At 49.2% G+C, this 21,952-nt stretch overlaps 12 protein-coding genes across 12 annotated transcripts; 6 read left to right on the top strand and 6 right to left on the bottom strand.

Moving 5' to 3' along the window:
* Positions 1-131: 131 nt before the first annotated feature.
* On the top strand, positions 132-1,586 carry PEX2_011550 (uncharacterized protein; the record flags this gene model as incomplete). The annotated part of the gene is made up of 4 exons (XM_016738432.1): positions 132-249; positions 306-431; positions 486-554; positions 604-1,586. 4 exons carry the CDS (start codon positions 132-134, stop codon positions 1,584-1,586), a joined length of 1,296 nt encoding a protein of 431 aa, XP_016603786.1.
* A 123-nt stretch (positions 1,587-1,709) lies between these two features.
* Positions 1,710-3,494, bottom strand: PEX2_011540 (rRNA (cytosine-C5-)-methyltransferase RCM1; the record flags this gene model as incomplete). The annotated part of the gene is made up of 2 exons (XM_016738431.1): positions 1,710-3,233; positions 3,297-3,494. The coding sequence occupies 2 exons, from the start codon at positions 3,492-3,494 to the stop codon at positions 1,710-1,712; spliced, it is 1,722 nt and encodes a 573-aa protein (XP_016603785.1).
* A 388-nt stretch (positions 3,495-3,882) lies between these two features.
* Positions 3,883-4,575, top strand: PEX2_011530 (GNAT family N-acetyltransferase; the record flags this gene model as incomplete). Its single annotated transcript, XM_016738430.1, has 1 exon — positions 3,883-4,575. The coding sequence occupies one exon, from the start codon at positions 3,883-3,885 to the stop codon at positions 4,573-4,575; it is 693 nt and encodes a 230-aa protein (XP_016603784.1).
* A 589-nt stretch (positions 4,576-5,164) lies between these two features.
* On the bottom strand, positions 5,165-6,231 carry PEX2_011520 (FYVE zinc finger domain-containing protein; the record flags this gene model as incomplete). The annotated part of the gene is made up of 2 exons (XM_016738429.1): positions 5,165-5,551; positions 5,809-6,231. The coding sequence occupies 2 exons, from the start codon at positions 6,229-6,231 to the stop codon at positions 5,165-5,167; spliced, it is 810 nt and encodes a 269-aa protein (XP_016603783.1).
* A 1,970-nt stretch (positions 6,232-8,201) lies between these two features.
* On the top strand, positions 8,202-9,236 carry PEX2_011510 (2-hydroxyacid dehydrogenase; the record flags this gene model as incomplete). The annotated part of the gene is made up of 1 exon (XM_016738428.1): positions 8,202-9,236. One exon carries the CDS (start codon positions 8,202-8,204, stop codon positions 9,234-9,236), a length of 1,035 nt encoding a protein of 344 aa, XP_016603782.1.
* A 159-nt stretch (positions 9,237-9,395) lies between these two features.
* Positions 9,396-11,151, bottom strand: PEX2_011500 (glycosyltransferase family 4 protein; the record flags this gene model as incomplete). The annotated part of the gene is made up of 2 exons (XM_016738427.1): positions 9,396-10,918; positions 11,082-11,151. The coding sequence occupies 2 exons, from the start codon at positions 11,149-11,151 to the stop codon at positions 9,396-9,398; spliced, it is 1,593 nt and encodes a 530-aa protein (XP_016603781.1).
* A 963-nt stretch (positions 11,152-12,114) lies between these two features.
* On the top strand, positions 12,115-13,034 carry PEX2_011490 (glutathione S-transferase; the record flags this gene model as incomplete). The annotated part of the gene is made up of 3 exons (XM_016738426.1): positions 12,115-12,152; positions 12,202-12,587; positions 12,679-13,034. 3 exons carry the CDS (start codon positions 12,115-12,117, stop codon positions 13,032-13,034), a joined length of 780 nt encoding a protein of 259 aa, XP_016603780.1.
* Positions 13,035-13,429: 395 nt separating this feature from the next.
* Positions 13,430-13,955, top strand: PEX2_011480 (uncharacterized protein; the record flags this gene model as incomplete). The annotated part of the gene is made up of 4 exons (XM_016738425.1): positions 13,430-13,448; positions 13,506-13,541; positions 13,710-13,825; positions 13,902-13,955. 4 exons carry the CDS (start codon positions 13,430-13,432, stop codon positions 13,953-13,955), a joined length of 225 nt encoding a protein of 74 aa, XP_016603779.1.
* Positions 13,956-14,786: 831 nt separating this feature from the next.
* PEX2_011470 (SAP18 family protein) lies at positions 14,787-15,629 on the bottom strand (the record flags this gene model as incomplete). Its single annotated transcript, XM_016738424.1, has 1 exon — positions 14,787-15,629. One exon carries the CDS (start codon positions 15,627-15,629, stop codon positions 14,787-14,789), a length of 843 nt encoding a protein of 280 aa, XP_016603778.1.
* Positions 15,630-15,991: 362 nt separating this feature from the next.
* PEX2_011460 (mRNA splicing protein PRP18) lies at positions 15,992-17,150 on the top strand (the record flags this gene model as incomplete). Its single annotated transcript, XM_016738423.1, has 2 exons — positions 15,992-16,902; positions 16,958-17,150. 2 exons carry the CDS (start codon positions 15,992-15,994, stop codon positions 17,148-17,150), a joined length of 1,104 nt encoding a protein of 367 aa, XP_016603777.1.
* Positions 17,151-17,248: 98 nt separating this feature from the next.
* Positions 17,249-19,086, bottom strand: PEX2_011450 (Glycoside hydrolase/deacetylase, beta/alpha-barrel; the record flags this gene model as incomplete). Its single annotated transcript, XM_016738422.1, has 3 exons — positions 17,249-18,050; positions 18,359-18,443; positions 18,546-19,086. The coding sequence occupies 3 exons, from the start codon at positions 19,084-19,086 to the stop codon at positions 17,249-17,251; spliced, it is 1,428 nt and encodes a 475-aa protein (XP_016603776.1).
* Positions 19,087-19,643: 557 nt separating this feature from the next.
* Positions 19,644-20,396, bottom strand: PEX2_011440 (alpha/beta hydrolase; the record flags this gene model as incomplete). The annotated part of the gene is made up of 1 exon (XM_016738421.1): positions 19,644-20,396. The coding sequence occupies one exon, from the start codon at positions 20,394-20,396 to the stop codon at positions 19,644-19,646; it is 753 nt and encodes a 250-aa protein (XP_016603775.1).
* Between the last annotated feature and the right edge of the window lie 1,556 nt (positions 20,397-21,952).

The following is a 21,952-nucleotide window of genomic DNA, read 5'->3' as shown; positions in this document are numbered from 1 at the left end:
TTACCCAGTGGTATAATAGTAATATGTAGTGTAGGTAGTTGTGTGTAGTGTTGTAATGAGAGTGTTGTCCTGAACAGGCAAAATGTAATCTCTCCGCCTCCAACATCGACCTCGACCTTTCTCACCACACAATGGAGAAGCGCACTCTCATTCGCCCTACTAAATGTAATCTGCCTACAGACAAAGTCTTCTCTATCCAAATTGGTTCCGAGATCTTTCGTCTCTCGGGTGCTTCGATTGCCTCCGATGGTAAACGAGCTTGTTCTCCCCCCCTCCTTTCAACTTGACCTGACCCCTTCTAATAGCTCCATCCTACTTTTCACGCTTCTTCGAGGATCAATTGCTTCAGAGTCAAGATGCTTCCAACGTCAGGACCCTCTATATCGATCGCGACCCCGCGACATTCCGCGAGATCGCTAGACATCTACAGGGTATGAGTGTCCGTGGATAAACACAACGTGAAGGAGGCTGATGGGTGCATCCAGGCTACCATGTCCGGCCCCAGGATGGCGGGCAATTCGTGAAGCTATTCGCAGATGCGCAATTTTATACATGTGAGCATCCCCTGTCCATGTACCCTAGAGGTAATTGCTGACCCAACAGTGCCTCGGTTAATGTCGCAGCTCTTCGAGTCCGAATGCTTTATTCAAATTGGCGACCGGCACTTCCAGATCCCTCGCGATATCTTCTCAGGTCCCGGTGACAGCCCGAACTTTTTTACCCTCGGATTCGCCGCCTTCTTTGCTTCTCCATCTGAAGTGTTCCCGGGCCTAGACCGCCAGGGTCTCTTGCGACCTCCTGCCATCATCCCTCCAAGCGTTCCGAACCGATCTGCGGATGTCTTCGATGAGCTCCTGCATATGCTGCGCGGGTATCCGCTACATATTAGAAACGAGGATCATCGGGCTGCGCTCCTACGCGACTGTCGTTATTTCCACTTGCGCGGCTTGGAACAAAAGTTGATACCGCATCAGATAACGACGAATCCCTTCAGTCATCGTTTGGAAATCGTCATCCGGCTCGAGGATGTGCGACCGTCTGGGATTCAGTTTGCCTTCGATACAGTTTCTGGGTCACCTGCAACAGGTGGGATGGTCACATACACGCGCCCCTTCGCAGATGAGAACGCCGCCGATCTCGTGGTTGAGATCGGCGACGAAACCTGTCTAATCCATCGGGGGAGCATGCGCGCTGACTTCCTAGGCCTTTCAAAACAAAGGATTACCAGTCTATTACAGACGGTATGGAAAAAGATGAACCTGCCTAATTCACATCCACCATTGGGCCAAGTTCCAATCAAGGCCCGTGTCGACCGTGAAACTGATCTCACGGTGGATGGAGAACACGACCCGCAGCATTTGATGATACTGAGAGCCAAGGCTGAAGCTGGGGCTGATGGTGGGCATCCAGCTAAACGGGCACGGGTTGATAACACGGACGATGGGCCCTGGGTTGTTCGGACAGGACAATGGCGATTGCAAGTGCAGACAGGGTCTACCGGGGCATACGAGGCTGTCTTGGTTGCTGTCAAACTGGACATCTATACCAGTTCGCAGGTCCGAAACCGGTCAAGAAAATTCCTATAGTCGCCTGTACGTCTGTTCAAGTCTTAAGCTGCATAATACGCCAGAGGACTTGGATGTATAATATCAAACAGATGCCCTCTGGAATTTTTGCAGGCTGGGCAAACTTCGTTAATATAATTTTGTCTAATCGGAGAATCCTCCCCATTCTTCATCGTCTTCATCTTTTCCATCTTCGTCACTCTCATCGTTCTCATCATGCTCACTGTGCTCATCATGCTCACGTTCCTTCGCCGCAACGACCGTGACAGCATGAGCAGGGTCACGAATGAACCCAGCAACGAAGAATCCTCCAAGACCTTCTGCATCACCTTGCCAGGATCGAATGCATGCTTCTAGTGCCTCGTCAGAGAGATCTACTGTGCCCGATGGCCCTGTCTCTCCCTCGGCTGGCTTCTCCTCTCGCACACCTCGTTTCTTCCATCGGCGCAGGCCCTCCGGCTGCTCATCGCGCCGCAGGAGGCGCCAGCCGCGCTCTTTAGCAACCTGGGAGCTCAGAATGCGAGCCACGACGCCCTCATTCTCAATCAGGTGAATAGAACAAGTACTGTACGTCACATGGGTAGCATTCGAGAAACGCAGAGCATGTTCAACGATCCGTGCTTGGATACTTGATAATTTGGTCAGTCGCTCTGGGTCGATCGTCTCATCTGCAATATCATTTTCATCTGTGGGCTCTGCTTGCGGAGTGCCCATGGTGGCTTTCGACTGCTCGCCATTTGCTTCGTCGTCGTTGTCTGGACGCTTCCTTTTCTTTCCATGTGACTTTGGTGCCTTGTATGCTGCCGCGACAGGGAGTGTGAACTGAGGGACATCGTCACGGCCGATGATTCCGCTACCAGAACAACTGGGATCCAATAACAACCCAGTAACCTTCTCAAACTGTTCATCTTCTGGGTCAAGGGCGAGGAAATCCTGGCCTTGCAGCACAGTGACCGAGTCAGCCCCGGCCAGACCAACCATTTTCTGTAGCGTTCTGGAACGCACAGTAGATGCATCCATAGAAAAGATCCTCTGTTTGCTGTTTTTGTTGCCCTTTTGTTGTTTGGCCAGAAGCGAAGCCAAGTGCGTAGTCTTATTTCCTGGGGCAGCACAACCATCAACCAAGTCGCCCTCCCATGGGTCGCTAGGCCCGCGGTCACCCAACAGGAGATACGCTGGGAAGCAGGACGCTTTGTCCTGGAGAATGATTTCTCCATTTTTGTAGGCAGATGAGGCAGTGAAGTCTGCACCGAAAGGCACCGCCACCAAATCTGGAATATTGGGATCGATGAACAATCGAGGCTCTGGCTTTCGGCTTTCCAGCTCGTCTTCTGGGGCCAATTCTGCAAGTGTGTCTACCCGACGGTAAGACTTGAACGTGGTGCTCAGCTGCTCTTCGAGGGTAGTGCGGATGTTATTGATCCGCACCCAGCGCGGGTAGACGAAATGGCTAGTTCCATCGGCCAGTCGTTTCTCACGGATGACAACAGCCTTGAATTGCTCGACGGAGGCGCACCCCCGACGTACACGAGCCTTGGTAAACTCGGCCTTTAGCCTGGCCTTGTGACGTTCCACGGTTTGGCGGAGTGTATGGGTTACCGGCGCAGCAATGCCTTTCTTCGCAAGTAGATGATCATGAACGAGGAGAAGAGCAAGGAGTGGAGAGAGCTAAATGGAAATCACTTAGTCAGTCAGTAGGTATCTCCAGTGGTTTCTCTTGGGTTATCTCACCTTGCGCTCCAGAGCAAGAATACCTGATTTGTCAATGACATCTGCCAGCACGGTGTCCCATTTCGCAGCCTCGGTGATCAAGGCATAGATCTGCGCTGGAGATGCGCGCAGGTTCCGAGCGCTGTAAATTCGGGACTTGAACGAGCCCCCTGATGAGGGTGCGGTCAAGATAGCGACCGCATCAAAGTAGAGGGACATTGGGAGTATGGAATGTTGGTCGGAGAAATTGAGGATTTTCGCGATCAAATTGATATTTTGACGTTGTTTGTTCTGTTTGCATTGTATCCATTGTATACCAGGTTGCATCATGAAATTATATATCGGGTATAGAGCTGCCAATGTTATTATATTGGCTCTTCGATGTGATGGTTTCACTACGATAAGACTATAATGTCTTCTCCTCTAATTATATATAGACCAACGATGGTAGCGCTCAATGTTTTGTGGCCGATCTTAATGGATCTAGTATATATATTTAGATCCGCTCCTCCGCTACGTATGACCTTCGACCTCCCTCCACTCCCCAAATCTTTATGACCATTGCCATTGAAAACCTTTAACGGTCAATATCCCATCATCAACCAGAATGGCACCAAAACCAACACTCAGCACTTCAATCCAGCCGCCTCCAGGGCCCAGCGCAAAGCTAATACTCCCATCCGAAGACACCAGCACCAACACCAACCCCACTATTTTCAACGATGCAATGATAATCCGAAAATCCGTCTTCGTCGACGAGCAGAACTGCACCGCAGACTCCGAGATCGACAGCGACGATGCCCGCAGCTGGCACTGGGTACTATACGATAACTCCACCGCGAGGTCCACGCCGGTGGGGGTGATCCGCCTGGTACCCCCGCCACAGGTGCCTCACGCGCATGTCTCGGAACTGCCATCGGTAGTTACACAGGGAGCGCCCGAGTACGACTGGACACACGAACCCAGTATCAAGCTGACTCGGGTGGCGATCATGCCATCGTTCCGCGGCCTCGGACTTGGGCGACGATTAGTGGAGACGGCGCTGGGGTGGGCGGCTGTGCATGCAGCAGAGATAGATGAGGCGGCGGCGCAGATCGCTGCGAGGGGCAAGTCACCTGTTACTCCGATTCCGTGGCGGGGGTTGGTCCTTGTGCACGCTCAGGTGGAAGTGGAGGGGATGTATGCTGGACTTGGATTTGCAACGGATCAGTCGCTGGGTCGGTGGGACGAGGAAGGGATTGAGCATGTGGGTATGTTCCGCCGGGTGGTTCTGGATAAAGAAGGATCTACAGGGAGATAAAAAAGAATAGGGGAAGCACAGTCTACGAGTAGAGGAAAAGTTTAAGGTTCAATATCAATGGATTCAACTAGATCGAACTAAATCGAACTAGATGTCAACGGAGGGAATTGCAGAACTGCCACGTTCCCTCGAGATGGACCAGGGACCAGTAAAGAAACATCAAATGAGATCGCCGCGCAATAAAAACCGACGGGGTATCCTGATCAACGCAAAGCAAAAAAACAAAAAAAACAAAAAAACAAAAACCGAAGCAGGAAACAAATCAACCGGGTCACGAAGGACCGATGAGTATCCGGATCAACGCAAAGCAAGAAACAAAAACGGAAGAAAAAAAAGACGCACTGCAACCGGGTCGCTAAGGACCGATGAAAACCCTCTAGACACGATGCAAAGTCATAAGATGACTGCAGAAAACAAAGAAACAAAGCCCAAGGCCTGTCAGAAACGCCAAAGCCATGGTCGCCAATAGAGAGAAAAACAGGTCATGCGTGAACATGACTAAAGTAAAAAGATTAAGTAAGATCGAGTGAAACGCCGAGCTGCAGCAGTCCTGCTGGTCACAGAAACCAAAGGAAACTGGGCAATGCGTTTAGAAAGTGCTCCAGTTCCAGTCACGAGGAACGGAAGCAGCGACCTCGCCGGTCTGGCCCACGGTGGACTCGGGATTCTCTGCATTCATGCCATCGGAGTCGGGAACAGACACGCCAATCTGTTGAGCATCGATGGTGTTCTGGATCTTGTTCAGACGGTCGGAGCGGTTCTCTTCCCAGCGTTGGTGGGCGCTCCAGCACAGATCGCAGGCACGGGAGGGGACACCATCGGGGTGGAAGCGGGCATCCTGGTCAAGGGGGACGAGGTGAGGTGTGTGAGAGGCGCAGAAGACATGACCGCAGTGACGACAGTGGTGGCGACGCAGAAAGATGCCGAATGAGGAGCGGCAAGTTGGAGAATCACAATTGTAAGAGGCAGAGTCAGCCTGAAGGATAAAGTTAGCTAGGGTTGTCCTGTAAAAGAGTGACCAATGCGATCAAAGGATCTGTGGCTTGGGATGCGACAGGGCTGAGGCGGTGGACTTGCAGCACGCCATTTCCGAGAAATGACGAGCTCACACGCCATTTGCGACATTTGCTTTAACAACTGCGCAATCCAATCCGAACCCAATCCCTATAAAGGCGCCGAAGGAAGGCAAAGAAGGGCACAATTTTTTTTTTGGGGGTTTCTCGAGATACTCACTTTCCAGTGTGTGCGGGTTGGAAGACCGGTGACGGCACCCAGGTGCTCATTCTTCAACCACTCATGCTGGGCGCTCTGGCTAATTTCGCTGGACTGGCTCTCCATGGTAGAGCGTCGGGTGATAGGTTCCGACGAGTCCTCATTCAGGCTGTCAAGAGAGCCATGCACGCTGCGGGGTGGGGTAATGGGAGACGATTTCTGGGGTCGCTCAGTGGGTCGAAGAGCTGCAGGAACATAGAGGGGACCCTTAAGAGGACGCAACTGGCGCGACTGCAGAGGCAGTTGGTGCAGGGTAGCGGTAGTCATGCGAGGGGAGGTGGGGGAATTGTTGGAAGGAGTGTTGGTGGCGGAGTTGGTTGGAGAGGGCTGACCATAGACCGAAATCTGGTTGGTAGCCGGGTTGGTCAAAACATGAGTCGCCATGATGATTGGGAAAAGATGTAGGTTGGAAAGGTGGAAAGATGGAAAGATGGAAATATGGAAAGATAGAAAGATGGAGATTGGGATAGTAAGATATTAAGATTGTTGGGTATGACGAAGTAGAAAAGGTGGGAGGCGGGATGTTAAGAGTAGAGTTTAAAGGGTAATCCCAAGCTCAGCGGCAAAAAAGTGTCCAGAGACCGAGGGGCAAAAAGGAGGAAGTAATTATCGAAGTATCCGTACACACAGAGCCGTTCAGCCGGGGAAGAGGCAAAGAACAAAAGGTCGACTGTAAGTGGTCGAAGCCAGTGGAGACAGGAACGTTGGAGTTAAGATTTGTTGTACTTCGTACGCAAAGAGTGGATTTTAAGTGGATATTTTAGAGATGAGAACGGGTGAACAGTGTTGAGAAGGGAAAAAGGAGCCCATGGGGAAGAGGAGATATATTAATAAAAGCAAAAGGAGGTGAAGGGAAAATAGGATACTTAATTCACTAGTAGTAGTACTAGGAGGACTAAGTACTACGATAACTAACTATACTACTAGTACTACTACTCTATATGAGTACATGGCTGTGATACTGTTACCTTTCCACGGAGGAGAGTACATGGTAACGTAGATGGTACTTTACTGTATCTCCGATGTATTGGAGTAGAAACTTGTCTGCCTTCTACTTTCGGGGTACTTCGTGGCGGATACTACATATGCGCAGGGGCCAAGTAGCCCGTGTGTCTTTTCCACCAGTATCATCGTTGGTTGTACGGAGTACGGAGTACAACGTACTTTTTTCTTTTTTCCCTTTTTTTCTATTTTACGCACATTCAAATCTACTTCCCCGAATATGAAATCATAATCTGGACTAGAGATCTGGATTGCCTCGACTTTCTTTTGACCGCTAGTTGTGATTATCCAGGATTCAGACCGGTTTCCATGAAGCCCCAGTGACGGGTTTCCTTTTGCGGTCTCTCCACTTAAATCCGCAATGGGTCAACTTTTGGAAGCATACAGTTCCGATCTACTTTTGAACATAATTATATTGTGTTTAAGACTCTACAATGAAATCTCCGTACTCTATACTCCGTAATTCGTACTCCGTACAGACAGGGGATGTAGAAAAGGGTCAATAACCAAATAATAACAATGTAACATACCGGCATTTGCAGTTCATCTAAGACACACTGGAAAAATAGGAAAAAAAAAGGGAAAACGAAGGGAAAATGTCGGGAATCCTTAGGTTCATTAGCGCGAAGTTAGTGACCAATCATATTGCTCGTGGCGTCTCTTCTTATCATCGACCGGTGATTGGTCTATTTCGATCTCGATCATCCTATTGGCTTTTCCAATGTTACCCTCCAGCGGCTGCCGGAGCCCCGCGGAAGTCTGAGGCCGATGTATCCAATCAACTCGCAGGGAATGGAAATAAAATCAAATATAAGATTATCTGCATGTCTGAAAAAAGTAATCATCCAGAAGACCACGGGAACTTGTGGGCATTTGGTTTTCAAGCTATTGCCGAGGTTAATGCTATTAATGTTATTAATGTTATACCTTCAACCTTCAACCTTAAGAAAATAAGGTAAAATAGAACCTTGGAAGAGAAGTTGCCTTTGGAACTAGTTTCAGTACGGAGTACGGAGTACTCCATAAAAAGTTACTATTTCGCCTACGGTTGATGCATGCTAGGAGCCAACTACTACCTAAATAGGTAGGAGTAGCAGGTTCTATAGGTCAAATCCCGTTTTTAAGATTGCTGGAGGGTGAAAGACCAATATAGGCTATGCACATACAACATACATAGGCTGCACTGGAATGCGGGAGGTTGTAGTCGGAAATCTGGGGAAGGTACCTCCTAGGTACACTGACCAAAATGACCGCTTGCAGGTGTCATACAAAACACCCATGTCGTCATGACTTTGCAATTATAGTTCCAGATGTCAATATCACAACCCCCAACATCACAACCGTACGCAATCATGAAGCTCGCGGTATTTAGCGCCAAATCCTACGACCGCACCTACCTGGACCAGGTGCGTGAGCAGCACTTTCCCGAGCTGTGCACCATCGAATACCATGCCTTCGCGCTGTCTGAGGAGACCGTGCCACTAGCCCAAAATTGCAACGCGGTGTGCGTCTTTGTCAACGACACCCTGGACGAGCGCGTGCTGAGAGCCCTCCACGCTTACGGGATCCGTGCCATCCTGCTCCGGTGCGCCGGCTTTAACCATGTCCATCTCGCAACTGCCGAAGAGCTAGGCCTCTTCGTGGCGAATGTCCCGGCATATTCTCCCGAAGCTGTGGCGGAGTTCGCCGTAGCCCTGGTCCAAACCTTGAATCGTAAGACTCACCGCGCATACAATCGTGTGCGCGAGGGCAACTTCAACATCGAAGGTCTCCTCGGGAATACTCTATATGGTAAGACCGTTGGGATCATCGGCGTGGGGCGCATCGGGCTTGCAGCCGCGCGCATCTTCAACGGCTTTGGGTGCCGACTACTCGCGCACGACCCTTTTGCCGGTGAAGAATTCCGCCAGTACGGGACGCTAGTTGACCTCGACACCCTACTAAAAGAGAGCCACATAATTAGTCTGCATTGTCCCCTCACGGAGAGCACAAAGCATCTGATCAATGAAGAGACATTGGCGCGTATTAGATCGGGGTGCCTATTGGTCAATACCTCGCGCGGTGGACTCATCGATACTACGGCGGTCATTCAGGCACTGAAGACGAAGCAGCTGGGCGGGCTGGCATTGGATGTCTACGAAGCAGAAGGCGAGATTTTCTACAACGATCACTCCGGTGAGATCATCGACGACGACGTGCTAATGCGCCTGATGACCTTCCACAATGTCTTGATTTGTGGTCATCAGGGATTCTTCACCCGCGAGGCCCTTGCGGAGATTGCTGAGGTCACACTCGGCAATTTGTCTGACTTGGTCGCAGCTCGCTCGTGCAAGAACTCCTTGGTTACGGGGGGAAATCCCGTTGACACCGAGCCGGTCAGGCTCTAAAACCTGAGAAGTATATCTAGATGTGAAGCATCTATGCATTGATATTTGAGCATTTACCAAATCAAACACTTTCAATCGACATATCATTCATCAATATCAAGTATGTGGGTAGGCGCTCGAGCATAGTTTGGTATGAATAGTTTGGTATGAATATACATTTCAATTGCGCAATGGACGAGTCCCCTGGAATTGGCCCTGAACGGCTTGCCTGGCTCTGGGAAGGAAACAGTTTCCATGAGCGACTAGTGGGACGACAGAGATCAGCCACATAAAATAAACAATCCCTACAGTAAGCAGTAGATGGAGCTGCTCAAAGACCCGTCCGATTACCCCAGGTCGGATAACTCGCCGTGCACCCTGAGATTCCTCGTCGGTAGATGACAATACCCCGGCCATTTGCCATGCTGCCCGACAGTTGATCTTCTCCCAGGTGGTATCATCCGCATACTGATGGGCTGCCGCCGCCAGTTTTGCTCGGCGTATTGGGTCGAGAGAAACCTCTTTGACCAAATGAACAAAACACTTTAAATCGCGCGACGGAACTAGATAACCAGTCTGTCCATGACGGATAATATCAGAGGGCCCGCCCTGATCCCGCGCGATGACGGGGACACCACTGGCCATAGCCTCCAGGACCACCAACCCAAAAGTTTCTGTGATAGAGCAATGAAGGAACAGATCAGCAGATGCGTACGCACGGGACAATGCAGACCCGGTGAGAAATCCAGCAAAGACAACGTGCTCTCGAACCCCGTCAAAGAGGCGCTGGACTTTGATCTCAATAGCCAGGTTGCGATTCCCGCCGACAGCCAGCAGCTTGAAGGGCAGCCTGTCTGCAGCTAGCCGTTGCACGACCTGCGCGAGAAACTCAAATCCTTTCTCTGGGGCGATGCGGCAAACGCATATCAAGATAATTTCGCCATGAGGTGCAATGTGGCGGCGGTATGATTCATCGCGCTGTGTCGGTGAAAAGAGAATCGTGTCTACACCGCGACCCAGCTGAACGAGTCGATCAACTGGCACACAAACATGCATCAAATATTTACGGATCGCAGAGCACGGGTAAAATATTGTATGTACAGCACGGGTGCGGAACAGAAACCCCTGGACTGTCGCCAGGAGCCATACGCCGAATTTGTCCAACGGTGTAGGCAACATGATTTCCGCATAGCCGGATAGATCTGTCTGAAAGTTGAGTAAGACCGGCGGAGGAGAGCGCAGTTGGCGGATTTGCAGCAGCATTTGAAACCCAAGCGAGGCTGGGCTGGCGAGGTAGATGACGTCTGGCTGGAAAGACTGGCTGAAGAGAGTATCTAGATGGAACGGATAGACGACTGTTAGATCTGGATTATAGGGAAGCGCACAGCCCGGAAGACGGCGCTCCCAGGTTTTCTGCTCAGACGATTGACCTTTGAAGCTGGGCGCGACGAGAATGAGGTCCACGCCGTTGTCGCGCAGATACTCGACTAGACTGCGTGTTGTGCGACTCACTCCGTTTACAGGGCCCCATGATTCTGTAGCAAGGAGGATCTTCTTGCCACGCAGGGCATTAGGGAAGTCGAGATGGAAATCCTCGTCCTTCGCGCCCCTCGAAGAGCGAAGAGAGGAGAGGCGTGTATTCGGCCATTCCGAGACATGAATCCAATATTCAAATATTCCGGGAAGGCAAAGGTGTTTTGCAGCTAATATTTTAAAGTCACAAAAGGTGAAAACCCCCTTTACTCATCCAAGTACATACACCCCGAGGTCTGATCTATACGCTGATATATGCACGTGCCCTAACCGCCCGCTGAGGATCGTTGCTTGGTGGCCAGTCGCAGTTCACGATGCGCCGCGTGCACCAACTCGACCTTCTGGTGCGAACGAGGAATTTGAATTTGGGGAACTCGAGCCAAAACTGATCATAGGGGGTCATGAGGCATTGAAATGAAGATAACGCTTCATCTGAAACTCCCCTTCTCCTGCGTTCAAGTATGCTCCCGTGATAAACCCACCTTTAGCCATGACCTCTGCCGCAAATCTGCAAGAGGGGTCTTGTCATAACTTTATTATAAGTTCGACTAATCATATCTCTATAGCTTAGAGTCCACCGCGGCCTGCGATTCACTACTTCTGACCACCATGGATCATTCTAAGGACTCTTCTCATGTAGATCGGATTTGGAACTGGCCTTGCGCTCCTCTAGAAAATAGTTCATCTCCTCCTGTCATATGATGGTAAATACGCGACTATAGGAGATTTGCAGCCTCGGGTCAATCAGGTCCTTCTCACATCAATGCCCCTTTATCTGCCGATGTAAATAGTCTATATATAGCCGGTGAAGCCTCGGTAGTGCGGGGAAGATCGACGTCAACATGTGTATACATCATAAGATGGGAATTGTGTTCGGAATAGTAAAATATAGATCTGTAGAGGAGATGGAAGTCTACCCTGTCCAGTCCCAGCCTATAATTTTGGGTCCTATATAAGGCATCCATGGAGGTACGGACTGCCCTCATCAAGGAACCAACCCCGGATAGCTCAACTCTATTCTTTGAGATACTGAATGGGTATTAACTTTAGAGTCATGATCCCAAGGTTATGGTTCTGGTCTTCAAGTTGATCGAGGAACCAAGTAAATATGTTTTCACACAATATCATCATCGTTGAATGATATTATGTTTGTTATAGGCCTAGACGCTTGCTTGTAATAATACTTGTCACGAACTTGAGATCTGCAGGCCTCGGGGCTTTATCCTTTCTGGGACATAAACTTGAAAGCCTCGGGCCATCTTGACATCATCCACGTGCGGGTACTTAAAAGTCTTGTTTTCCTCTTTGTGAACTTGGATTTGTCTATTTCATATATACATAATATTATAGCATACATAAGAACATTATGGCCAACAATCAAGGTTGCAAGATTACTCTTTATTGGTACGTTCCCCTCGCAGTCTCTTCAGAATCATATTAACCCACATTCCAGGCTCGAGCAATCTCGGAGCCATCGAATCCTTTGGCTTTTGGAAGAACTGCAGTTGGAATATGAGCTCAAGATTTTCAAGCGTCGCGCTGACAAGCTCGCCCCTGCTGAGCTGAAGGAGGTCCACCCACTGGGCAAGTCGCCTGTGATCACCATCCAGGCACCGGGTGCCGCAAAGCCGCTAGTATTGGCAGAGTCTGGCGCGATCGCGGAATATCTCTGTGACCACTTCAGTAGCGCGCGGCCGACGCTAGTACCACAACGGTACACGCCCGGCAACGAGGGCAAAGTGGGCGGAGAGACTGAGGAGTGGATGCGCTATCGCTACTTCATGCACTACGTGGAGGGCAGCCTGATGCCTTACTTAGTGATGACCCTCGTGAACGACTGTAAGTCACTTGTCATTTGGAGCGTCAACCTGTGAATTCTCGCATGGCGTTGATAACCCAACCTTGGGAGCACCGTTGACATTCTCAACAGCCATTCGGAACGCCCCTCCATTCTTTGTTCGGCCTATCACCAACATTGTCGCCTCGCAAGTTGAGAATCAGTTCCTGACCCGCAATGTTGAGGGTAACCTCTCCTTCCTTGAGGAACAGCTCCGCACATCTCCCGAGGGTGGCGAGTTCATTTGCGGCAAGGAGTTGACAGCTGCTGATATTCTGCTGAGTTTCCCAGTCATCGCTGTTACCATGCGATCGCTGAAGGAGGAGAAGAATAAAGGTAAATACCCTCTTCTTGTCGCGTATGCCAACCGCCTCGAGAGAAATGAGGGGTACCAGCGTGCCGTGAAGAAGATTGAGGAGGTTGAGGGGAAGTTCTCAGCCTCTATGTAATTTAGAGATCATGAAAAAGGGCGCAATGGATTTTATAAACTATGAAAGCTCTCAGGTCTCATCTATACCCCGTTGCGTTAGTGCTGAGATATGGAGGACATCTGGTTGGCGGATGACCTCGGATATCCTTGCACACTCTTACAACCACAGAAATCAGCAATGATCATATTCAGCAAGAATACAATCAATGAGTAAAGATAGAAGCACAATCATATGCATCTTTTGATCTTTGAAATGTTCAACTTTGTAGCTCATCTTGTTATAAACACTCCACGAGAACCAAAGCTGATTACGTCATTCGGCTGATTCATCATCATGTGACCTTCAACTTCAATCCCGGCGACGCTTGCAAGCGTTGTCGATTCTGTGTCCACGCTTCAACGCTTTCCGCAAAAATGGCTGGTCCTAGCAAGTGTGAGTCTTGAGAATTCCATGAGTGCAATGACCTGGATTGCTAACCCATTGTCCTAGCTCTGATCCTTGACCCGGCCCTCCAGAAATACTATGGTACATGCTCCTCCAACCCCATCTCCCAAGATCCAGGATTCCGAATGAACCTCGCGCATTACGTTAGCCCAAGCATACATACGAGATACTTGGAGCAAATATCTCGAATCCTACACCTGGCGACATGATAAATTCTCTACGATTAAAGATTGACTAACGGACCCACAGAACTCAATGCCAACCGCTACAAGTACTGGCGCTGGACCCCGCGCCATGCCATGATATCGTTCGTCTACATGGGTCTGATTCCCGGCGTCCTGGGCTACATTGCCTACAAGTACGAGGTATGGAATGAGACATTATGGTTGCATTGCGATTGTGGTGCAATCCCGCGGAGAAACACGCGCTAACAATATACAGGGCAAGTTCGAGCTCCGTGGCAAGCGCCGAGGAGATACGATCTCCGAGTGGTAGACATTTAGCGATGACTTCCAAATTTAATTCCCGTTTTGTTATCAAGCCCGTACCGAGCAGCGACTGTGACATGACGCGACATGGAGAACTACACACTGAGAGGTTGGAGATACTCGTGTGTTGAGGGAATTTTGCCCGACTCTTTTTTTTGTGCCGGTGCCCGTTGCGTGGGCCGTGTACTTTATTACAAGCATATACCGCATGGATTTCTTTATTTTGTTGACTTCGTTCACAATGGTGAAAATTAGGATTTACTTCCAAAGCTAGACGTATAGCCCCGGAGCATCTCGCCCAAAGGACGGCTATTATCTATCTTAGTGCCTGTTTCCTGCTTATGAGTATAGGGAACTTGATATAACTAGGCATTTACTCGCTAGTTTCCTAGGTTAAGATAATAATAGCTGGTAAGTATTTACTAGTATTTACTATATCCTTAGTATTTCTGACTTGATATGCTCCTGACTAGCAGAATCTCAGGATGTCGTATAGAGTTAAAGAACGAGTATGTATGACTACAGGATGAACGCCCACCACCCTTAGCTACCCACGGCGATTGAAGAGGCAAAATTATTTGAAAGTTCGATAAAGTAGATTTTCCTAGAATATGTCTTGTAATAATGCTTGAAGATAAACCTTGGAAGCTAGAATCATCTCTTTAGCAGGTAGACCACCGCGGCGGAAGGAACACCATTCTTATGTTTGATGGCACTGCATGTGGTAGACAGTACTGGTTTATTGGTCCTAAACTGGATAATCATACAATGTCTCAACATGGGTATTCATCGCCCTTTGGACAAACTTGATTTTGCACTGGATTTCTCTTCGCCCTTCTCAATATGGTGCCCATCCGCGACGGCCTCCACGTCCACCTTCAGGCAATCGTTCACCACGATGCCAATCACCGCGGGGCATATGGGGAGGTCCGCCACCACCACCACCACCACCTCCTCCACGAGGACCACCACGAGCAGGTCCACGAGGGTAGCTATTATCCCGGAACGCACGCATACCGCCTCCACCTCCACCTCCACCTCTAGGTCCCATAATCGGGCCTGATGCGCCATTGAGCGCCGGCGCAACGGATCCGTCCTCAAGCGGTGCGACAATCGCACATTCAATGTAATCTCCAACGATGAAACGGGCATCCTGTAGGGGCCTGTCGGCTTCGGAGCCCTGGAAACGGAGCGGGCCGGGGCGAGGTCGTGCATCCTGCTTATCTTCGTCATCGTCTGCGCGCAATGAACTATCTCTCGGTCCGACAATAGCACTGCCTAAATCCCTGCTCAAGTATCGGCCACGCGCATCGGGGCCGCCCATTGCCGCACCGCGCGCGTCGGGGTAAATCAGTCGGAAGCAGAGACGGGTGCCAACGGGCGGATCAGGGATTAATGATGGAAGAGCAGAAGTGAGAAGCTGTGAGAGCTCGCGAAGTGTGCATGATTGCCATGTGTAGATCTCCAGATGTGGTGGGAGTGGCGCTGGAGATGCGACAGGTGATGTTGGACGAATGGCATTTGGCCCGCTGACAGGTCCTCCGCGGCGAGATGGCGCGGGGATACTATAGTCGGATAGAGGGTTGTAATTGTTAACCCGATAGAAGAGCTTCAAATGAAAAGGTGCGGTGGTCTGGCGGTTGATTGAGGGTTTGGGGCCCTCTCGCGACGGAGCGGCCATGATGGATGGTAGGGTGAAAATCAGAGGTTGTAGTTTTGAGGATGTGGAGAAAACAGAAGAGAATGGAAGATGCGATGACTCGAATGTAAATTAAAGCTTGGACAAAGGTCCTTGAAGGTAAATGTTTGGGGTATTTTGGGTTGAGGGGAGTTGACTGGAAGAGACACATGCGGCGTCGAAAAGCTGCGGGTTCTCTGACGTGCAAAGCCGAACATTCTTTTCCTCCCATCTGCCATCTGCCATCTGCCTCCACATCCATCTTCATCCTTTGACCTCAACTTTACCTTATTTATTGTCCACATTCTTTTATTCTGAGCTACAGTCGCATTGTACAAGCAGCTCGCTGCATCACCCCCGCCATCATGGATTTCGCCGCGTTGATGTCCAAGGAGATCTCCAAGGTTAAGGGCGCTGATTCCTCCAAGCCATCCGCTAAAGATACCGGAAAAAGCTCTCCCGCAGTGCCAGCCAAGAAATACATGCGACGAGGCGATGTCGAAGCTGCCCGCATTGAAGCTTACAACCAAGAGCAAGAGCGACTTGCACGCGAACGTGAAGAGCGCATGGCGAATAAGCGCAAGCTCGAAGATGAAGAAGCGGAACGAAACCGAGAACGCGAGGAGAAGAAGCGAAGGCTAGCCGAGGAGTCCAAGACGAGGAGAGAGGAAGAAGAACTAGCCAAAGAACGTGAACGGCGGCAGAGGCTCGGTCTGCCTGAGCTACCTGCGAACACCCCAGGTGATGGCGACGCAGAGGAAGATATCGAGGAAGAGGAGCTTAAAGCGAAATTACGAGAGATGAATGCGCCAATACAATTGTTCGGAGAGGACTATCGAGCCCGTCTTCGACGATACCGTCGTCTGGTTCAACGAGCCGCTATTCCCAAGAAGAAGGTGACCGACGGACCTATCCCCACCACCTTGGAGCCCGTGTCTGGTGGACAGATGATCATTCCGGCCAAGATTCCGAAAGACCAAGAGAACCGTCTGTTCCTTTTCCGGCAGCTGGGATCTTACTTCAACATGGTTTTGTCGGAATGGGAACTGGCACTAGCAAAGCGTGATGTCTCGGTGCGGGAAAGTTTCCAGGGAAAACAAGCGTTCAATGCCATGACCCAATCTCGCGAAAATATGACACCATTGTTCCGCCTCTTCGAAAAGTCCGACCTGGAGGACGGACTGTTAGAACCGATCGTTGAGATCGTGCACAAGGCGCAGCAGCGGCGATACGTCGATGCAAATGATGCTTATCTACGAGTGAGCATCGGCAAAGCGTATGTCGACCCCATCCGTTTGGTAAATTTGGGAATGATGCTAACATGTCTATAGAGCGTGGCCCATCGGTGTGACCATGGTTGGTATTCACGAACGATCTGCACGAGAGAAGCTGCATCAGAGTGATCAGCAGGCACACATTCTGAGTGATGAGATTACTCGCAAGTATCTACAGAGTATCAAGCGCTGCTTGAGCTTTGCACAAGTTCGCTGGCCTCCGGAGGATCAATTGCAGATGATGGGTTAGCCTGTTGAAAATAGTGTCCGAATATACCCATAGCGTTTCAAGAAGAAAAACATGTAAATTTATAGTCCGCAATATCCTCCCTGCCATCAAATTGAACATCAATTTGCATTGGTCTCTTTCAATAACCCGGAGATCGTGACAACGCGGTACCCTCTGCGATTCAGCTCCGGCAACACCTTCTGTAACATAGGCACCGTCCACCCTCTCCGATCGTGGCAGACAATAATACTCCCTGGCTTGACCATACTCAAAATATGACTCGCGTTGAGTTTCCAAAATGGCACCTGTGGGTCATGCGGGTACACATCACCGAGCACCAGCCGATACTCCAGCTCCTTTACGAGAGTTCTCATCCGGGAGCTGAAAAATCCCGAACCAGGGCGAAAGAGCCAATTCTCAGGCTGTGATGTATTTCCAGCTGCGACATAAGCTTCCTGGATTCTGGCATGGACTGCATGAATCTGATCTGCCAAGATGTCGTCACTGAGTGCACGCGATGGCTCATCGTACATGGCATGGTTGGCGAGTTCGTTACCAGCTCGGGCGAGATCAGCCAAAACAGGTTCGTGTCCTGGGATCTGGGATCCTATCAAGAAGAAAGTTGCAGCTGCATTGTGCGATTGCAATAGACGAAGAATTGCAGGCGTGTGTATGGAGGGCGCGTCGTCAATCGTCAACGCAACCACTTTTTTGTTTGTGTCCACACGGAAGAGCACGTCGGGCCAGCGACGTTGACAGTAACGAATGAGTATAATTGGGGGTTTGTATATGCAATAAAATGGTATTAAGAGAAAAAAGGTGGTGAGGATGGCTTGCAGCATGTTTGGCTTCTTTGGAGGATCCATGAAGGTGTTTTGTTCGAGTTCGCGGGAGATATCTAGTTCGGACTTCCCCCCATTTCTACACCAACTGGACAATTCTGCTACTTTGAAGATGAAAATAAAGTAAAATGTTCTATTTCATTGTGCTTTTCGAGTTCTCTTGGTTGTTGATATTTATTGTCAGTGACTAGGAGCTCTACAAGCTCTATGCTTGGCACCAATCACACACATGCAACTATTCCTTCGGAACCCTCGAGATACCATCATTCATAGGGTGCCATTAGAGTATTTCCTAGCACCTTATTGCGGAATTCTTCCTCGCCAAGTGTTGTTGTGTGTGCCCAAGGCTTGAGCCGATTCTCTTCATGAATGGTACTAGCGAAGCACCCACTCCATTTCAGACGAGGGAAATGCTTAGAAACATCTTGGATAGTCGAAGGATGAATGAGATTGGCATAGGAACCAGTGTTGTCTGTTTTCCAACGAGTCAGTCCAGTAAATAGTAGTATGGTATTTGATCACATTTTAAGAAATCTTGCGTCAGAACAATGGACTCCAATAGAGGTCAACATACCGAAGATTGTTGCCAGCTGAAGCAGTTGACCGAGAGCTGTGATTTTACCCTTCTCACACAAGTCTTGATGCCGAATAACTGCTTCAGCCACGCTCTCTGCCTGATCTTTCGGGGCGACTGCGGCCGAGCCTCCTACAAAGGAAGGCTGTAGGTTCTGCAGAACTTCTAGTGTTTTCAAGCCCCCAAAGAACTCGAAGCTCATTCTAGTGGCCTCCAAGTTATGTTGGGTTGTTCCGATATCGTGAAGCAGACAGGCAAGGAAGTATGTTTCATCAGTAAAGGCCCACTCGGGGAACCTGTACCGCTTGATCGCAAGCCCAAAGTGATAAACGCGAAGGGAATGATTGTATGTCGGCTCCGAAAGACGAGCCTTTGCATACTCGTTGATCCGCTGGGCGAGGGGCGTTTCTGGAATTGGAACTCCGGCCACTGCAATGAATGGGGCAGGTGTTGCTGGAGGATCTGTTGCGAGAAGAGTAGCAGCTGACGATAAAACAGCTGTGAGGCCATAGGCTGAGATCGGGTCATTGGATGGCCACATCTTTTGATGTTGGATGGCTAAAGAGAGAGAAAGTTGAGTTAGGGAGGATAGCTATGGTCAATACCACCTGAGTATATTGGGGGTTTATATTCTCTTTCTACTTTCTCTTTAATATTAGGCAAATAAATAAATCTAAACTACTCATTATAATAATAAATTGATAAGCACATCACCCCGGACTATGTAGTCTAGGGCTGAAGATGTAACTATGACTCACTTGCCACCGAATTGCTGACCGGAAGGGGAACCCATTTCGTGTAGATCTGTTGGCTACAATTTGTGGAATTGAAGAAGAACATTAGTCAAATATTCAACTATTTTTAGATATAAGATGGATGCTTTTCATGTAGGGTATTTTTGTACATTGTTACGAGGTAGTTCCCGCTTGATATTCGCCTATACCGGTCGATATCAAGTATATTTATAATTATGGCCGGTATTCATATTATAAATCAATTTAATAATTCAAGTATAATTTCTTAATGCTAATATCTAATGCTATTTACAGATAAATATCCAAAAATAGAAGCGCAACACATTATCAAAACCCTCAAAGCTCAAACAACCTCCCCAGCAGCCCGCCGAATCGCCGCAGTGACTTCATCAGGCTTACTGAGGAATGGGCTGTGCGATGCGTCCACCGTCTCTGTTCTCATCCCAGTTCCATTTGCTGTTCCTTCGACCATTCCCTTTTGAACCACCAGGGGAATAGCAGCATCTTGAGTACAATATAGGTAGGTACTTGGTACATCTTTCCATGCGGCATAGGTGCAAGGACTGTGGAGGGTCTGATAACTGTGAGGCTTCAAGGCTGCAATAGAAGTATCAATCTGGGCGGCATCACAGTCGTGATAGAAGGTTTTCTCTGGATCGGCAGGGTTGATTTCCGACTTGTCGTCGCTGACAATGAACCATGGCAGGTCATTTCCACCAAAAGCGCCAATCAGCGAATCTCCTTCCTTGATGATGAAGGACGTGCAGAAGAATAGATGCGTGACACCGCCAGTCAGACCATTCTGCTGGCGTGTTTTGATGTCTAGACCTTTGATTGCCTCGTTTGCGGGCAGGCTACCGTAAGAGTGAACAATCACAACGACTTCTTGCCCGGCATCTGCTGCTCGTTCGATTTGACTGCGAATTTGCGCAACATCTGCATCAAAGCTCAAGTGATGCTCAGCTGGACCGACTGAGGGCAAATGGACTTTGTCAGTTTTGTAGTTTGCTGCTTCAAGGCGTTGTACCACTGGATCAAAGCAGTCAGGGCTATGCCATGCGCCTGGAACGAAGAGAATAGTGGTGGATTCAGTCATGTTTCTTGGAAGAGAATGAAGTGAAAGATTTTCGTGTTTCAAAATGAAACCTAGTACAAAGAGGAGCTACGCTATATTTAAGGAAATCCTCGGGGTGAACGTCCTCTACCCGATATCGGGAATCATCATGTCCTTCGGAATAAATTCGGAATAGATCTACACAGAGAAACGAGCTAAATTCCCAGGAAAGAGTGTAAAGGCACTTCTACCGGCAACTGAAGGGGGAAGACCGTTAGGACCAACCGGTTGCCGTTAGTATATATGGGGCAGTTTATATTAAGCGAGTAAGCCAAGAAACGGCGTGGAAAGAGGGGGGGGGGGGGGGGGGGNNNNGGGGGGGGGGCTGGCAGAGAAAACCGTTTTGTTTTCAATAATAAGATTAGAATATAGTAAACCATGGAATAGGGACGGAGTACTGGGTAGATCATAGTTAATTTTGAAGTATATGGAGTATATATAGTATGCATTACAGGGATAACCTACGGAGTACAGGGATATGGAATATGCAGACGAGCTGCTGACCGCATTGGGTTAGGTGGCGTAGTTCTCGTATTCGAGAGTCTTTGCATTTCTTTCAAGGCTTAACTTGCTAACATATTGCTATTGGAGGAGAATAATGAGATAAGCTCTTATATTTCTCCAGGCTTTCTCCAAAACGAGTTGCTTACTCAAAATCGATTCTCAAAATCGATTCTTCTCTTTCATTTCAATCTTAACGCAACGTATCGATTTCTTCTTCCAGCAGCCAAGATTGCAACATCACCACTAGATGGTTTATTGTGGAAAGCCAAGTCCTGCCTGTGGGCGCTGTCGTACACGTCGCTTGAAAGTATGAATGTTGAGACCAGAAAAGAAAGTCGTTCACTAAATTACCCCACCAGTGCGATCAAGGATCCCCATCGTGTACCCAATGTATGCGGGCTCAAGTGGATTGCCCGGGATATCGAGATCCATTGGACTGGAATTTTAGAGATCAAAGTGAGGATGTGATCCGCAAATCTCAGCAACCCGCACGCAAAAAGCGCACAGTCGCCACTAGCACCACTAGCACCACTAGCACCACTAGCACCTCCACTAGCAGCGTTCAGAATGTGCCTCCGCCAAGAAACAGTCTTGTTTACCCAATCCAGGAATTAGCAAAGACCCATCTCTTCGTGAACTACATGTCCGGTGGTCCCTGCGGGGGCCATATGTCCTATCTCCTGCCTTTGATGAAAGACACTCGGAATTCACCCGTCTTGTCTACCGCACTGGCCGCAGTAGGATTAGCGGCCTTGTCAAACATTCGTCTTTCTCCACGAATGATGCTCCAAGCTAGGAAAGAGTATACGACCGCACTATCTCAGACCAATCATGCGCTCAGAGATACTGTTTTATCCAAGAGAGATGATACACTAGCAGCTGTAGTATTACTGGGTATGTTTGAGGTAAGTGTTGAGTTCCTAGTTTCGTGTTTTTTTTTAATCTCGCTCTACTAATGGGGTTTCTTTAAAGGTAATGACATGCAGCGATGACTCTTTTATAGATCGATGGATCAAGCACATGGACGGAGCCAA

This window comes from Penicillium expansum (genome assembly GCF_000769745.1).
Source record: "Penicillium expansum strain MD-8 chromosome Unknown contig38, whole genome shotgun sequence".
Lineage (NCBI taxonomy): Eukaryota > Fungi > Ascomycota > Eurotiomycetes > Eurotiales > Aspergillaceae > Penicillium > Penicillium expansum.
Note: the sequence above shows the minus strand (reverse complement) of the source record. Positions and strands in the feature narration are given on the sequence as shown.